Source organism: Peromyscus maniculatus, chromosome 7 (assembly GCF_049852395.1).
Source record: "Peromyscus maniculatus bairdii isolate BWxNUB_F1_BW_parent chromosome 7, HU_Pman_BW_mat_3.1, whole genome shotgun sequence".
In the NCBI taxonomy this organism is placed as follows: domain Eukaryota; kingdom Metazoa; phylum Chordata; class Mammalia; order Rodentia; family Cricetidae; genus Peromyscus; species Peromyscus maniculatus.
The window spans coordinates 57,137,505-57,154,982 of record NC_134858.1 but is presented as its reverse complement, the minus strand read 5'-3'; the positions used below and the strand labels follow the sequence as shown (position 1 = coordinate 57,154,982).

The 17,478-nt window shown below is 38.1% G+C and overlaps 1 protein-coding gene and 1 long non-coding RNA gene across 31 annotated transcripts in view; one reads left to right on the top strand and one right to left on the bottom strand.

Moving 5' to 3' along the window:
* LOC121830865 (uncharacterized) overlaps positions 1-16,437 on the top strand; it is a 45,641-nt gene extending 29,204 nt beyond the window's left edge. Inside the window, exon 3 of the long non-coding RNA XR_006074149.2 lies at positions 15,969-16,437. This is a non-coding gene — a long non-coding RNA (uncharacterized LOC121830865). The remainder of the gene's footprint in view (positions 1-15,968) is intronic.
* Myo9a (myosin IXA) overlaps positions 1-17,478 on the bottom strand; it is a 245,921-nt gene that overhangs the window by 17,243 nt on the left and 211,200 nt on the right. For 28 of the 30 annotated variants that reach the window (XM_076575367.1, XM_076575372.1, XM_076575375.1 and 25 more), the window contains 8 exons: positions 13,570-13,681; positions 10,435-10,496; positions 7,039-7,231; positions 5,546-5,674; positions 4,730-4,835; positions 3,437-3,568; positions 2,715-2,838; positions 939-992 (listed from right to left, as the gene is read on the bottom strand). In XM_076575367.1, the coding sequence (XP_076431482.1) occupies positions 939-992; positions 2,715-2,838; positions 3,437-3,568; positions 4,730-4,835; positions 5,546-5,674; positions 7,039-7,231; positions 10,435-10,496; positions 13,570-13,681 (912 nt within the window). The remainder of the gene's footprint in view (positions 1-938; positions 993-2,714; positions 2,839-3,436; positions 3,569-4,729; positions 4,836-5,545; positions 5,675-7,038; positions 7,232-10,434; positions 10,497-13,569; positions 13,682-17,478) is intronic. The other 2 variants (XM_042281053.2, XM_042281056.2) reach the window with 1 other exon arrangement.

Below are 17,478 nucleotides of genomic sequence, written 5' to 3'. Positions count from 1 at the left end.
GTCTACCCTGCAAGGAAGTTTACTCTACAACTCCCCAGATAAAGGTGTAGTCTGTAAAGAAGTGAGAATAATACAGGATATACCAAGTCTCTGACTGAAATTTTAATATAAAGTGCACTTATCTTAAATGAGACAAACATTTGAAAGAAATGTAATAGTGATATGCTGTTAGGTTGATATTCCAAGGAAAAGGGAAGCTTGATATGGTAGAATTGACCATTTCTACAGTTACTAGTTACTAGTGAGAGAACTGACCATTTCTACACAGTTACTAGTTACTAGTGAGTGATACCTGTATTTATAGATCAACAAGTTAATGCTTCCCAGTAAAATGGTACACAGAGACAGGTATTTTGACATTAGTTTCCACATAGCTTGGTATTTTAGCTTTCTGCCTTTCCATTTCTCCTTTGCATAAACACTGTTTATAAGAGAGGCAGCAACAACAAAATCTTGTCTGACAAACACTTAAGTAGCTGAGAGCCATATTTCTACATCTTGGAAGATACCACCAGAGTCACAGTTACAAGCATTACTCATGATAGATACTGAAAACCATAACAGGTATTTCAAATAATAAAGTGGATTTGCTAGGAACATAGTTCATACAGCAGAATCAATCTGAGAACCTCAGTATCTTCAACCGCACCTTTTAAAGACTTAGCCAAAACAGGAACTCTGAAGGAGGATTATCTGACAAGGAAACACAGAATATTTCAAATGAACACTGTTCACCTGCGTATCGCAGAGAGAGTGAAGGACTTAAAGAAAGTGATTAAGAAAAAGGCAAGTGAAGGCTGATCAAAAAGTGAGCCCTGAACTGGGTTTGAACATGTAAGGCAGACAGGCACGAATGACTGACAGAGCAGAACAATTCCTGGATGAATGAGAGACAGTGATGTGAAGTGACTATGACACATTGCAATATTAATACATACCGAGACTGAACTGCGGGTAATGCTCATAAATCTAACTGCAATTAGTACAGGTTTCTGGATTAGGAAGGACATGAAAAGGAAAGCAAAGGTTAGAATGTACATGTCATTGCCCCATTAAAAGAGAAGGCTAAACCTTTCAGTGGAATGAATACATCCATTCTCTGCAGTACTGGGGAGGAGGGAGATGCCCAGTTTTCCACTTGCTTTGGAATATAGTTTTGCAGTAAAGAAGCTTTTTCTTTCCTTCCTTGGTGGGTACTAATAAATTAGACCTCTGACTACGGAGCTAAAATTCTTAATACAGAAAAGATTTTGTTTGTTTGCAGTGCCAGGGATCAACTTTGTCTTAAAGGCAAGCATTCTACCAACTCATGTAAAGCCTCAGGCCCAAATTTCACTTTTAGATAGGATTTTCATTTTTAATGCCTTGGGGAGAGATTTGGGTCCTATCCTATGATGAGTGTGCTAGCTAGTTTTATGTCACCTTGACAGAAGCTAGAGTCACTTTCAAAGAACCTCTACTAAGAAAAATGCCTTCATCAGACTGGTCTGTGAGCAAGCCTCTGGTGCATTTTCTGGATTGAAGATTATGTGGAAGGGTCCAGCTCATTGCAGCCAGTATCACTCCTACACAGGCAGTTCTGGGTGGTATACATAAGAAAACAAGCTGAGCAAGCCACAAGGGGCTGGCTGTAAGCAGTCCTCCTCCCACCGTCTCTGCCTTCAGGCTTCTCCCCAAACTTCCTGGAATGATGGACTACAAACTCTAAACTGAAATAATACTCCCCCTCTAAGTTGCTTATGGTCATGGTGTTTTATCACAGTAATGGGAATCCTAAGACAATGAGCTTCATTTAATGCCTTGGAAAAGTAGAGTTCTTCCAGTAACTCTACCCTCTGTGGAACATTTATTCTATGCAAGGACGCTGAAATAGGAAAGGAAGAAGCAGAGTTGTTTCAACGCCAATCTAAATACAAACTATAATGACATGGAAGAAACACTGTGGGAGCCCTAGAAAAATATGAAAACCGGGGAGCTGCTGCTTTGAGAGATTTGCTGGTGATGTGAAGTGAGTGCCTGCTGCTACAATGTTATTTTACAACTGAAAGAAGGGTAACAAGTAGGCAAAAGTTAAACCTTAAGGCATCAGTTGTTTTACCAGAACCTAAGATCCTACTGATTCTTAGTTAATGGTAGCTGGAGTTATCTACATAATTATTGGTGACTGGTTACAACAGAAGAAACTAAATACAAAAGTCAGTCAAGGAAGAAAATAAATTATGACTAATTAGCTCATCTCAAAACCCAACAATGAATCCCTAAATCTTTATCTGATCATAGAAGACTCATAAATGGAATTCTGCTTCTGCATGAATCAAGCACTTTAGTTCATATTCAATTCCAAATGATTAAGTTCTCTACCGTCAGGAATCTTGGAAGGACCACCAAAAATGATATGGTTGAGAGTAGGAAGATAGTGGAAAGATGTAGAGAAAAAGTTAGGGTAAAGTTAAGTTTTCATGACATGGACATTGGTAAGGTAAGCAGTGAAGGTTATACACCACCAACTTTTTAATTCAAAATATTTAAAAAATTCTTCACATTTAATTATATATTCTGCACATATAGCTAAAATAACTTAAAGATCATCAGATATTCATAGTGCCCGTGTTTCTTCTGAAAAGTTCCTTCTGTGCATAATTCATGTCACAAATACTCAAAAATCACAGAAAGCTCCTCCCCCGTTCACCATGGTTCCATGTTTTGCATCTTACCATTGATCTACGAATCAGTGATAGTCTGGTCTTTGCTTTATTTTCAGCAAATTCCAGGCTACTTATATCTTTGAGACGAGCTTTATATTTATTCATTTGTTCTACAACAATCAGCTCCACACAGCTAAAACAGGAAGAAAGAAAAAACTGTTACAAGCAGAAGTAAATCAAATGAAGTGTGGTATCCCTAGACTTCTTTTAACTGAATGTCCTAGACAGCTGAAGGACGAAGGAAGCATCCTTTATTTTATGAGCTCAGAGAAAAGAAGATTCAGAATAGTGATTGACAACTTTGTCTGCATTTTAGAAACCATCTGAAAATAGTTACAAATCCTAACACCCAGGCTATATCAATTAATAAATCAGACAACTCTAAGGATGGGACTCAAGCCCTCAAATTTTCCAAAAATTACACTGCAGTCAGATTTAGGGGGAAGAAAAGAGGCTTAAGGAAAAAGGTCAGGGTGAAATGTGGGAATACCGAAGTATTATAACCAAAGAGATCATGATTAGAGGACATGCTTTACATGGAGATATAAATAACTTGACAAAAGAGAAATCCAGTTAAAAACTGTAAATAATTCTAAACTGAAGCAAACCACAGACTACCAAGAATCTGCCTAAAGGCATCAGAACTTATGAACTCATTGACTGTGTGTGATATCTGGATAAAAACAACTACACCAACTAACATCCTGGAGAGGGGATGAGGGTGGCCTTACGTGGTAGTCTTACTGATATCTTGCACACTTTGTAGTGGGTCAGTAGTGTCAGGGCAACGGAGAATGCAAGGTGCAAACACAATGGCCAGAGCATTAGCAGACATTCGATTAGTGTCTTCCTGTAGAGCAATCCTAAGGAATAAAGCAAAACCAACACAAGTGAAAAAGGGCTAAAAATAAAATAATAGTGGGAAGGTAAGGAAAAGAAAACAGTATGCCATCAACCCCATAATACTGTGTGGATAACTACCTAAGTTTACCTGGAAAATGGACTTTTACTACTCCCTGAAACAATCATAAGTCAACATACAGCATATCACAGGAAGTTTGTGACCTGCTGCTTAAAGCCAACATCATGAACATGTCTGCAGAATGCTGAGTTGAAGTTGCAGTGTTATTATTTTTTTAAAAATATGATATTTTAAAAAAATGATGTATTTTATAATACAATTTATTTGTATTTTATGTGCATTGGTGTTTTGCCTCAAGTATGCTTGTGTGACAGTGTCAGATCCCCTGGAACTGGAGGAACAGACAATTGTGAGCTGCTATGTGGGTGCTGGGAATTGAACCCAGGTTCTCTGGAGGAGCAGCCAGTGCTCTTAACCACTGAGCCCTCTCTCCAACACCTACAGTAGAAGTTCTAAGGCATTTCCAAACATCTTACACATCTGACAAGAGAAAGGGCTGTACTCCGAACCCCTTCTAATATTTACACATATGGAAAGATACCTACTCCTGAATGTTCTAGTCTTTCAATTCCTGTGTACAATCTGAATCCAGCTTCCACAAAGTAGATGTCCACAGACACAAACTCTTTTCTAGTTCAGGTGTCAAAATGGCTATGTTACTTGGTGCCACCATGAGGTGGGAGCTGCTATATGACCAACAGTCATTCTGCTTAGCAAATTTCTGCTTGAAGGAACCCGAACCCCTATTTAAGTTACAAAGTTTAGAAAGGCAGAAAGGTGTTTCATCGGGAGTGGGGGGTGTTGTTTTATAAACATTGGTCCTGTGCATGCTAGGTAAGCATTCTACCTCTGAACTACATTCCCAGGCAAGGCACTGACTGTATCTATTCAAGTTCTTCAACTGAATGGAATCTTGACCCCTTCCCCCAGAAAAGGCCAGGCACAGTGGTACATAATCCCGGCACTTGTGAGGCAGAGGCAGAAAGGTCTCTGAGTTTAAGGCGAGCCTGATCTACATAGTGAGTTCCAAGATACATAGTGAGACCATGTCTTGGGAGGAGGGGAGAAAAGGAAAGCAATCCTGAAGAAACTGTTAAGTTACCTTACTAGATGAAAGATAAGGCGTTCCAGTGTATTGAGATGAGTTCGGGAGAGCTGATCAATTACAGAGTACACACCACGGATTGTCTCCTTTCTCTCCTGAAGGCCTAAAAAAATGGTAAGAATAGCAAGTTACACGGAATATTCCTGGTACATGCTTTATCTTCCTCCTGGATGGAAATTTTACAGCAGAGAATGATGGTTCCAGCTTAGGGAGGCAGAACTATAGCTCCCAGCTACTTGGCTTCCTGTATTTGAATTCCCAAAGTTTAGTTTGTCCTCCAGCAGCCCTTGATGATATTAAGAGCACAGGTATTCTAGTATTTCAGCCACTATGTGACAGACGTTTTTCTCATTGAAATTAACCAACTGTTCTATGTAATTATAAACCCTCAGGTCCTACATACCTCTAGGCAGACCTTTACCAATATACAACACATTTAAAGCACAGAGCCCATTTGGTATAAAACAGACAGCTAGCTGCACTGCAGACACAGTTCTTGCTTAGATTCACAAGTGAATGTTAACCCACCCTAAAATCTCCTACTTAGATATTTTACTGTTTTTATAATCTACATCTTTCAGTTATTTTTTGAGAAGCAACAAAGTGGCTTACTGAGAAACTTAGAAGAATCTATAAAAAGTCAACATTTGAATAGGTAACAGTATGCTGGCAGTTTTGTATTGACTGCCACAAGCTTGATTTAGGACCCATAAAGACTACACTACTATAGGAGGACTTAATAATGAATACAACAGATGGTGTTGGTTTATCAATGGTAGGCCTTTCCTTTAAACCCAAGAAGCTTGTGCTTACCCATAGCTCGAAGAAATTCCTCATAGAGTTCAAAGGTCATGAGTGGATTGGGCAAATCACGAAGCCATTGTTTGAATACACTTGCAATAACATGTATGTTATAGTCATCTAGGTTTACACTTTCAGCATCTATTTAGAGACAATGGTTAGATAACAAAGCTAAAACATGCAAAAAGATTAAAGTAATTCACAAAATAAACCTACTAAAAGAAGCCTTCATGTTTCTTAAACTATTATATATCTTCCACAATCTAATTCTCTTTGGAATTGTCACTTCTAACCATAAAGGAATAGTGTTGTCTGTATTTTCTAAATCTGTTGTGAACACAAATGTAAAAGATCACGTTTTGATGGGGAAGAATCAAACTGCTACAGAAGTTTCTAGGTGCTTACTTTCCATTTTCATAATTGTCTTGTAGAGTAGCCCATATACCTCACTCCTGAGCACCAATGCTTTAGAAGCCCAAGGGGAAAGCCCTAAAAGATATTTTCTAAAAGCAAGGCAGACTTTTTAAGTCCTTCTTAGAAATGAGAAGGCAGAGAAATGTAATGGAAACATCTTCATCCTGTTTTGCTTATAAATTTCATAAGGTTATTGATTAGACTATTAGGATATAGATTTACATCTGTTCTGTTGCACAGTTCAAGAGCCAAACCTGACAAATGCCCATAAACTGGAGTAGACAGTCTGACAGTCAGAATTTACTGCCTGAGTTTTATCAGCCATTTCCTGTTATTTTCATACTAATTCATTTCTCACTGATTTCTTTCTTAGTTCCTGAGAAAAACCACTGTGGTTCTTAGTCATACAAAAACAACCTTTGTATCTAAATCTGGTTCAAAAAGAACTATTTTCTGCTAACAATGATAAAAAGTGTTAAATTGAGAATGAAACCAAAGGGTAATGAGCCCTTGCATCTCACTATCAGTTTAAATAACTAAGTCCTCAATATGGACAGGAGTAGGGAAATCTACTGCAAAGAACACCACCTGTAGTCAGAAGGGTGAAGAAAAACAGGCAGTACTTTAAATTATGGATTCAGAAGACACAGGATTAAATTCCAACGTGGTCACTTGCTGGAGATAAGTCCTTAAGATAAGCTGCTCTATCAGCCTAGTTCCTTATCTGTACAAGCAGATAAAAGATGTCCCTAAGTTTACAAGACTGTTTCTAAAAATCTTTATTGCCTTGCTTCAACATTCCATTAATTTCTCTGAACCTAAATTTTCCTCTTCATAAATTAAGAACATCAAAATCTAATTAGTGTGTCAAATACATTGAGATCTTTTTCAAGTACCTAATAATACCTTGTACAAGTAATACTGTCAACATATGCTTGATGAATTAACTAAATACAGCCAAAGACTCAAAAATAGCAAACAAGTCCCACAGAAAGGGTTCTGGCCCTACATTTAGAGAAGCAGTATGTAATAAAACTGAAATAACTTTTAAAATAAAAGTATTATATTTGACTGAAGGCACACCATCTTACCTGTATCTAGACCTTGTCGAAGCTCCTTGATTTTATTAGTTGAACCAGACTTCCGGTAAATACCTTCAGTATAGAGCCCATGCATTTCAATGTAGTTTATGAGCTTTTCAACCACTAAAGGAACAGCTCGGTCTTCACTAGTCAAACGGGACAGTTCAACCCCAAATTGCCGAGATGACAGCTCTGGATCATACTAGATGGAAGATAAATTTTGTTTCTAAAGGCATTCGAACACTACAGAACATGTTTAGCCAATCTTTTTATTTCCCTTGTTTTATGCAGATAACCCTCAGAGTTGGGAGGAAAGGGAATTATGGTTTAAAAAGTATAAATTGATGACATACTACTCTCGATCATCTCCACTGCGAATACACACACACACAAAAACCAACCAACCAAACAAACAAACAAAAAAAAAACAAAACAAAGACTAGAGGTAGTGCCAATGGGCTGCTACTTTCCTCCCATCAATAATCAATTCCAGGGAAAGATGAGGTTAGTTGGAGAGAAGGGGGTTCAATTTTTGTATGCAAAAACAAAACAAAAAAACAACTTAAAACATTTGCCACATACTTTGGGAAATCCACTGAATTGTTTTTAATGAATTAACTTGTTAGTAACTTCTAAAACACAAGAATACTCTGCCATTTCAAAGATAAAATTTTATCAAAGTCTTATTTGCAACTATTTCCTAAGCAAAGGCACACACAGACTGGCCTACGATTAGTGTCAGTATTCCTTCACTGACTTGAGTGGCAAATCTAATACCACACACTAATAACTAGTTGAAGTGTCTGCTACAGAACACCTTATCATAGAGAAAATTTAAGTAACACACAAAAATGCCAACTCCTAGATCTCTAAGACAGAAACAGTTTCTACAAATCTTTCTTTCCTTCTCCTTTATCTGCCCCTAATCTATTATCACCTTCAATCTTCATCCAATCAGGAGGCAAACTTTTAATCACTCAGCCTAACTCTCTACACTTTTTTCCCCTCAGCTGGGTCTCATTACCCTCTTTCAATCTGTGGACCTGCTCAACTGAACTTCTCTAACAGTATCAGTTTTCTCCTCCTTTAACATATCCCGTCCATGCAACTGGCCTTACTATCCTCAGACAGCTTTAATGTACCTTACAATTTTTCTATGTCACAGTTTTATTATGAGTTAAAAATATTTCAAATGAGCCAGGCAGTGGTGGCGCACGCCTTTAATCCCAGCACTCGGGAGGCAGAGCCAGGCGGATCTCTGTGAGTTCGAGGCCAGCCTGGTCTACAGAGTGAGATCCAGGACCAATGAACAGAGTACTTATAAAGTACAAGCATACAGACTGAAGTTCAGATCCCAGAACCCACATAAAAGCTAGATGGATGTGGTGGCCTATCTAAAATGCCAGCATCCAGAAAGCAGACAGGGGACTGATTTCCCTAGGCAAGTTGGCTGAGTCTGTGTGCTCCGGATTTAGCAAGGGACTGGGAGCAATGAAGGAAGACACCTGAAGTTGGCCTTGGGCCTCCACATACATATACCCACACACAGCACCCCATCTTTCCTTCCATTTCTATATTTTTCCATTCTTTTTACTATTCTCCCAGCCTAGATATTTTCTGTAGCTTTTCAGTTCACTCACATTCCCTTCTGTATAGGCTGCTAAAAAAAATTCTTATATAAGAGTTTAACATTTCAACTGCATTTTTCTTTCTAGAATCTCCACTTGATTCTGTTAAAATATATACTTACATATTTTAGTTCATTGGTGAACTCCATCTTTTTAACTAATATTTAAACATATCCATTAAAGCTTAAAGCTATATACCTGATACTTTAGTAACTATTGGGATCTATTTTATTGACTATTTACTAAGTAGTCCAATTCTTTGTGTCTTGTATGATATTTGGAAAAAATTATAATAGTGCTGAGTGATGTTCTCTTTCTTTGGAGAGGTTCCTCCTCTCTTGTAGGTGTGCTCAGAATAAGGAAATATCACCGTAATCTAGTTAAGGACCACCTCAAAGCTAATTGGTAAATTTTGTTAAGCTCAGTCTATCAATGATTCACCCCCATTCCTAGGATGTATTTCTTGAAATGGCTCTCATTGAGAGTCTGGGGAACTGCTTCTCTTTGATGGTTCATCCTAAAATTCTCTTTTCTCTCCTTAGCACTGTGAGACTCTGGAAAATCCTATCCTAATTAGATTCTGCCTTTGAGGCTAGGCTAAATAGCTTTTAAGCTAAAAACCATGTCCTGAAGAAAAATATTTCTAAATTTTAGCCTTATTTCTCTAATAAACGAACCATGGTGGTTCAAATCTTGACAGCATGGAACTCCCCCCACCCCCAACCTTCTCAAAGTCTAAGAGGTTGCTAAAACCTCAACAACTTTGACTTGGTATGCAAGATTTCTATACAGAATACTGTCTGGTTGTTGTTTTCTTGGTTACGTTTCTGTTGCTGTGATAAAACACCAAGACCAAAGCAACCTAGGAGAAAAGGGTTTATTTTGCTTACACCTCCACATTACAGTCAAAGGAAGTCAGGGCAAGAACTCAAGGCAGGAACTGAAGCAGAAGTCATAGAGGACACTGCTTACTGGTTTACTCCTCTCATGGCTTGCTCAGCTTGCTTGCTTTCAAAACTAAGGACAGACACCACGTGCCCAGAGTTAGCTCCACCCAAGGTGATCTGGTCCTACCCACATCAGTCACTAATTAAGACTTTTAAAAAATGGCGGGGCAATGGTGGCGCATGCCTTTAATCCCAGCACTCAAGAGGCAGAGGCAGGTGGTTCGAGGCCACCCTGTTCTACACATCGAGTTCTAAGACAGCAGTGATACATAATAGAAGGACCCTGTCTCCAAAAATACAAAACAGAACAAAACAAAACAAACAAAAAAACCACCAACAAAAAAAAAAAGGTTGTTTCCTTGAAGATACATGTTCAGTAATTTTTAGATTCCTGTACTCAAATACAAGTAGGTATTTGAAAATACCACCTCTTTTAACATATACTGTTGTTCTTGTTTAAAATGTTAACAGTGAACTCTAAAGATAATTCTTCAGAAGACTTATAAACGTTTAACTCAGTAGGAACAGTCTTGTTTCAAACTGTAACCTATGAATCAACTTAGCAGCTCACATAAAGTGAACATAAAAGGTTTTAAGAAAATTATTTCGGTTATATTCATGTATATATATATATATATACACATATATATACATATATATATATATATGTATATTAGATTACAACAAAATCATACTTTGTAATGTGATCTGGGGTCATGAAGTTTGAAAACCACTGTATTATAAAGCCATCAAAGAAGCCCCAACTTCTTTCCATGTGGCCAAAAGACCAGCAGATCCACAGTGTAGTCCTGAGGGCAAGAGTAGCTTACCTTCTTGGAGCACTTGGCTGTGGTTTTCAGACAGCACTTCTTATGGCAAGCATACTTACACACTGGAAAACAGGTTAAGGATGCAGCAATTTTAGTCCACAAATCAATGGCAAGAACTTACCAAGTTCATACCTTATTTGGCTACAGTTTGTTCCTTTGGAGCTGAATCTGCTCTAAGCTCATGATTACATTTTATTTGAGCTATCCTCTGGTAAGGAAAATGAAGTTGAAAACACCACCTAACATTTTCAGTCAGTGTCAATGAACAAGCTTTCTATTCTCTCTAAGGTGCCTGTCCTACTGTACTCATCCCCCCACCCACACACCCAATTCCAACAGGTTATTTATCGATCTTTATGGTCTGATTCACAAGTTAGTGTATATGTTCTCCCAGGTGTTCTAAAACCCGTTGAAACCCCAGAAATACCAATTAAGAATTATGACTACACACAAAGGCATTATTGTCAAAAATGCTTACTGAAATGAAATTGGCAGTATATTTAAAAAGATAGAAAAGGGCTTATTTATTATCTCTAAAGGACCAGAATAGAACTCTAGGAAGAAATTATATAAGCAGAGTATTAGTTATGGTAGGGAACATAAAATTTAAAAAAAGTTTAGAGTTTAAAAAAAAAAATTTCTAGGCTTGAGAGGCAAAAGTAAGAAGATCTCTGTGAGTCTGAGGCCAGCCAGGGCAACATAGAGAAACACTGTCTCAAAGACAAAAAACAACAAAAAACAGACAGCTGGTGAGTGGGAGACACTTGATCCGGGATGTTGAGAACAAGGTAACTTGTGTCATTCTACTTCTATCAACTCTTGCAAACTAACAAAATATTCTTTCTTAAAGTTCTCATGTTTATGTTTTCAATACTAAAATCAAGTAGATGCTGGGCAGTGGTGGCGCACGCCTTTAATTCCAGCACTCGGGAGGCAGAGCCAGGTGGATCTCTGTGAGTTCAAGGCCAGCCTGGTCTATAGAGCGAGTTCCAGGACAGGCACCAAAACTACACAGAGAAACCCTGTCTCAAAATCGTCCCCTCCCCCCCCAAGAAAAAAACAAGTAGAAGAGGCCATGGTGTTATACTGGTGAGACAGTCATAAGAACCATTAATTCTATAAAGAAATCAATCCAAATCCACTTTGGCCATAAAAAAGCAAAGTCTCTAAACCAGCAGTTCTCAACCTGTGGGTTGCGACCCCTTTTTTGGTTTGCATTTCAGATATCCTGCATAGCAAATATTTACACTATAACTCCTAACAGCAGCAACATTATAGTTAGAAAGTAGCAATGAAAATGGTTGGGGGGGGGGTCACCACAACATGAGGAACTGTATTAAAGGGTCACAGTATTAGGAAGGTTGAGAACCACTGTTTAGTCTAAAGTCACAGCGTCTGAATCAAGTACATTTCAGATTACTGCCCATTATCAATCTCATTATAATTTTTAAGATCATTGATAATAAAATGAAAGGTCTTGCTTCATTCAAGTTTGAATCTGAAATCCCCACAGAAACATTATTTAAATGTTTATTCCCCATCTAGCAGCACCATTTTGGGGAGTTTGTGGAGTCATTACATGGTGAAAAGTCACGGGTTGAAGCAGATCACTAGAGGTGGGCATTTGCAGATTACATCCCGCCCTCATGTGGGTCACAATCTTTGCTTTTTGGTTTGCCTCTACCACACAGCCCATTGGGCATGAAGCCAAAACACATGAGCCCAAACAAACGTCTCTTCCCTTGAGTTGTTTCTCTTAGGCATCGTGGCCACATCGACACAAAACTAATACAGAAAACTGATACCGGAGAAGTGGGGTTGTTGTCTTGGCTAAATCTGACAAAGTCATTTTAAGTCTTTGAAACTGATTTAGGAAAGGAATGTGGAAAAACATGGAGCTTTAAGATAGAAAAGCCCTAGTCCTAGAATGCTGTAAGTAGAACATGATGAGCTATTTTGGAAGGAAGCTGGAAAACCAGACTGCTAATAAAAATGATGACGGTGAAGGCCAGGCTCGTATGTTCCAGGATCGAACAACAACCCTATGGAGAACTGGACTAGAGGCCATTTGTATTATCTATGTTGATCCAGGTTCTGAAAATTTGTGTGAGGCAGAATTAAAGGATTAATTACTTTGATGGAGGAAATTTCACGAGAACATAGCATTCAGGCTGTAGTCTGGTTATTGCTGGCTACATTTAGCCAAGTTTATATTGATAACTGGAAAGTAGAATAAAAAATGTTCAGTTTTGTCAGGAAAAGGACACATAGGTATGGACAAAAAGAATTTAATTGTTAAAGAGTTTAGCAACATTAAAAAGAAAATGGTAACTGGGCAATGGTGGCACATGCTTTTAATGCCAGCATTCGGAGACAGAGGCAGGCAGATGTCTGAGTTGAAGGCCAGCTTGACTTAAAAAATGAGTTCCAGGATAGCTAAGGAAACACAGAGAAACCCTGTCTGGGGGGGGGGGGGGGAGAAAAAGAAAAAAAGAGAGAGAGAAGAAAAAGAAGATGGTCAATTTGCACTGGAATCGTAGGAAGGGTTCCTTGAAGACATTTTAGGCAGTCATGACAGCCTTCCCAGAGCAAGTTCCAGGGTGACATAAAACTTCAATTCATTTGAAAGATTGCATTAAAGACGAGGCCAGCCTGGGCTACCAAGTGAGCTCCAGGAAAGGCGCAAAGCTATACAGAGAAACCCTGTCTCAAAAAACCAAAAAAAAAAAAGACGGTATTAACCAAGCCAGGTGGTAGCGGTGGCGCACGCCTTTAATCCCAGCACTCGAGAGGCAGAGGCAGGCGGATCTCTATGAGTTCGAGGCCAGCCTGGTCTACAAAGCGAGTTCCAGGAAAGGTGCAAAGCTACACAGAGAAACCCTGTCTTGAAAAAACAAAATAAAAACCAACCAACCAACCAAACAACAAACAAACAAACAAACATAAAAGAGGGTATTAACCATAGTGTTAAACTCACAAAGAGCTAATTAGCAAAATGTTTTCCAAAGTTCAGCTGCTCAGGCACTAAGAAGTACTGCAGTTATAATCCAAGAGGGCTTGACTATTACTCCAAGTGGCTGCAGAACTTGACATGTATATGGTACTAGTTTTCCCTCCAAGATGTCTAATACTTACATTTGCAAACAGAGGCTCTGTCCATTATCCATATCAAGGAAGAACAGTATTCACAGTATGTAGGGATGCTATACTGGGTGGCCTTAAAGATGTGGCCATTGTGCTCTTCCACCTGAAGGAAGAGATTTCACTATTTATACTACAGCCAATGAAGTAAATGTTTTCCTGTTGGCAAATGAAAAATCCTCCAACCTCTTGTTAAGACTTCACTGGGTATTTACTCCAGGTAGAGAATTATGATCCTCCAGGAAATAATGAAAATAAAATATAGTTTGTCCCTTAGATATGTAGATATTATAAAAAACAAGCATGTGATGGCTATATTATGAGACTCTGAGGCACATGTTAAATTGAAAGCAGTATTTCTAAAATGTCCATTTCAGAAATGTTTTACATTATTGAAAATCAATCATGACCTCAAAAGGCTTTTGTTTTCATGAATTATACCTATTGCTATTTAGAAATTAAAACTGAAAATATAAGCACATTAAGTATTAACATAAATAATCATTTTTATGTTTTTCTTCCTAATCAACTTTTTGGTTACTATAAAAAGAAAATGGTTTCATTGTGACATTATCAATACATATTTACCTTTCTTGTTTGTTTGTTTGAGATGGCCTCACTATGTAGCTCTGGTTGGCCTATGTAGACCAGGCTGACCTTGAATTCACAGAGATCCACCTATCTCTGTCTCCCAACTGCTGGGATTAAAGGTCACTGACTCACTGGCAAATTTGTTCTTGTTTGCTCTCTTACTGTTATTGTGGGTTTCCTTCCCTGAAATAGTTCCCTGTTCTGCTTTCATGACATAAACATTACCCTCTTTTATTCCTCTCCCACTTTAGATTTCACTCTCACATTTCACTTTCTACTTTCATGTTGTATGTATATATTGAACATACATAAAATTTAAATCTATAAGCTACATGATATAAAACGTGACATTTGTTTTAGACTTGCTTATTTCACTTACTGTGACAGTTCCATACATATTACTACAAATGTCACAATTCCATTCTTTACAACCATTTAAAATTCCAATGTATATATGCAGCATTTTCTTTATCCATTAATCTGTTGATGAATATCTAACTGGTTTTATATCTTAAATATTTTGAATAGTGCTACAATAATCATGGCTGGGCAAGTAACTCTGTGGTATGCTAGCTGAGAATCTTTGAAGTACATACCTCAAAGAGGCACAGGTAGATTATATGGTAATTATTTTGAGGAACTACCATACTGATTTTCATTGTGGCTATACCAGTTTATATTTTCACTGGTAGCATACAAGTATTCCTCCTCTTCCCTCATATCCTCACTAATGACAGTGATTCTGACAGGGTGGAGTAGAATCTCAAAGCAGTTTTAATCTGTATTTCCATGATAGCTGAGGGTGTTGAACATTTTTCATGTATTAGCCTTTTGGTTTTTTTTTTCTTGAGAAAATTTTCAATTCAGTTGAATATGTCTTATTTTGGTATTTTTTATTCATTCATTCATTCTTTTTTTTTTTGAGACAGGGTTTCTCTGTGTAGCTTTGGTGCCTGTCCTGGATCTCATTCTGTAGACCAGGCTGGCCACAAACTCACGAAGATCTGCCTGCCTCTCTCTCCTGAGTGCTGGGATTAAAGACATGCGTCACTACCGCCAGGCGGTTTTTAATTTTTCAAGTAATTTACAGATTCTGTCAGACGTATAGTTGGTAGATACCCCCCCACACACACCTTTGTCTCTTCACTTGTTATGTTTTCTTTTGTTGTGAAGTAGCTTTTTAATTTTGTGCACCTCCATTTGTCAATTCTTGGTAATTTTTCCTATGTTGTAAGTCCTTGTCAGAATGTCCTTGCCTACACTTGTAATCTTGGAAGTTTTTTGCCAATGATTTCTTCTAGCAGCTTCAGACTTTCAGATTTTATATTAAGGTCTTTGATCCATTTTTAATTGATTTCTATACAAGGTGACATATCGATGTTGACATTCAGTTTTCTAAGTACCATTTGTTAAGAGGCTATATTTTTTTCCATTTTATGTTTTTTTTTGTTTTGCTTTGTTTTTTGTTTTTTCTAGACAGGGTTTCTCTGTGTAGCTTTGCACCTTTCCTGGAACTCGCTTTGTAGACCAGGCTGGCCTGGAACTCAGAGATCCGCCTGCCTCTGCCTCCCAAGTGCTGGGATTAAAGGCATGAGCCACCACTGCCCGGCCCATTTTATGTTTTTTGATGCCTTTATCAAATATTAAGTATCTATGTGTTTGTTTATGGGTCAGCTATTCTACTCCATTGACCTAACATACCTATTTTTGTATTGGAACCATGTTGTTTTGGTTATTATGGCTCTGTAGTGTAGTTTGAGTACAAGTATTGTGAGACCTCCAGCATTGTTCTCTCTTCTTAGGACTGCTCTGGCTTTCAGGATATTTTGTGCTTCCAACCAAATTTTAGAAACTACACTGAATCTGTAGATGGCTTTTGGTAAGTCTTAAATATTAACTCTGTCAAGCCATGAACATGGAGATCTTTTTCCCTGTTCTGGTATCTCTCTTCTTAATAAGGTCTTTTTTTGGGGGGAAGGGAGTTTGTTGTTCTTTTAAGCTATTATGACTGGGATTTTTTTTTTCTCAGCAAGTTCATTAGCGGTAATAATTATGTTAATTTTTTTTGCTTTTTTTTTTTTTTTTTTTTTTTGTTCCCCCGAGACAGGGTTTCTCTGTGTAGTTTCGGAGCCTGTCCCAGAACTCTCTTTGTAGACCAGGCTGGCCTCAAACTCACAGAGATCTGCATGCCTTTGCCTCCTGAGTGCTGAGATTAAAGGTGTGCACCACCACCACCACCACCACCACCACCACCACCACCACCACCACCACCACCACCACCACCACCACCACCCAGCTTATGCTAATTTTTATCCTGTCACATTGCATAAAGTGTTTATCACATGTAATAGGCTTTTGGTAGAGTCATTAGGGTTTTGTGAGTATAGAACCATGTTATTTGTAAATTGGGATAAACTGACTTCTGTTTTTATTTGTATTCCTTTTATTTTTGTTCCCTTGTCTTACTGCGCTCTGGCTACGATTTTGAATACTACATGGAATAAGAGTAGAGAATAGGCATGATTGTTCTGTTCCTGATTTTAGAGGAAATGCTTCCAGGTTTTTCTCTACTTAATATGATGTTGGCTCTGGATTTATCATATATTCCATTTATTATGTTGATGTATCTTCTATTTCCAGTTTCTTCGTGGCTTTTATCACGAAGGGATGTTGAACTTTGGCCAAGACCTTTTCTGTACCTATTGATATAATCATGTAATCTGGATCCTTAAATGTATTTATGAACTTTATTACATTTATTGATTTGCATATGTCAAACCATCCTTGTATCCCTGGAATGAAAGAAACTTGGTCATGGTACATGCATAATTTTTGTCTTAATTAGGGTTTCTATTGCTGTGACGAAACACCATGACCATGGCAACTCTTACAAAGAAAAAACTTAATTGGGGTGGCTCACTTACAGTTCAAAGGTTTAGTCCATTACATTATGGTGGGAAGTGAGGCAGCACACAGGCAGATATGGTGTGGGAGAAGTAGCTGAAAGTTCTACACCTTGACTCACAGGCAACAGGAAGTGATCTGTCTCACTGGACATGGCTTGAGCATATATGGGACCTCAAAGGCTGTCTCTACACTGACACACTTGTTCCAACAAGACCACACCTATTCCAACAAGGCCACACCTCCTAATAGTGCCACTCCCTTTGGGGGCCATTTTCTTTCAAACCACCCAGTCTTCTAAGTTCTTGAATTCTATTTGCAAATGTTTTATTGAGAGTTTTTGTGTCTGCGTTCATCAAGAACACTGACCTACAGTTTCCTTTATGGTGTATCATTATCTGGTTTTAG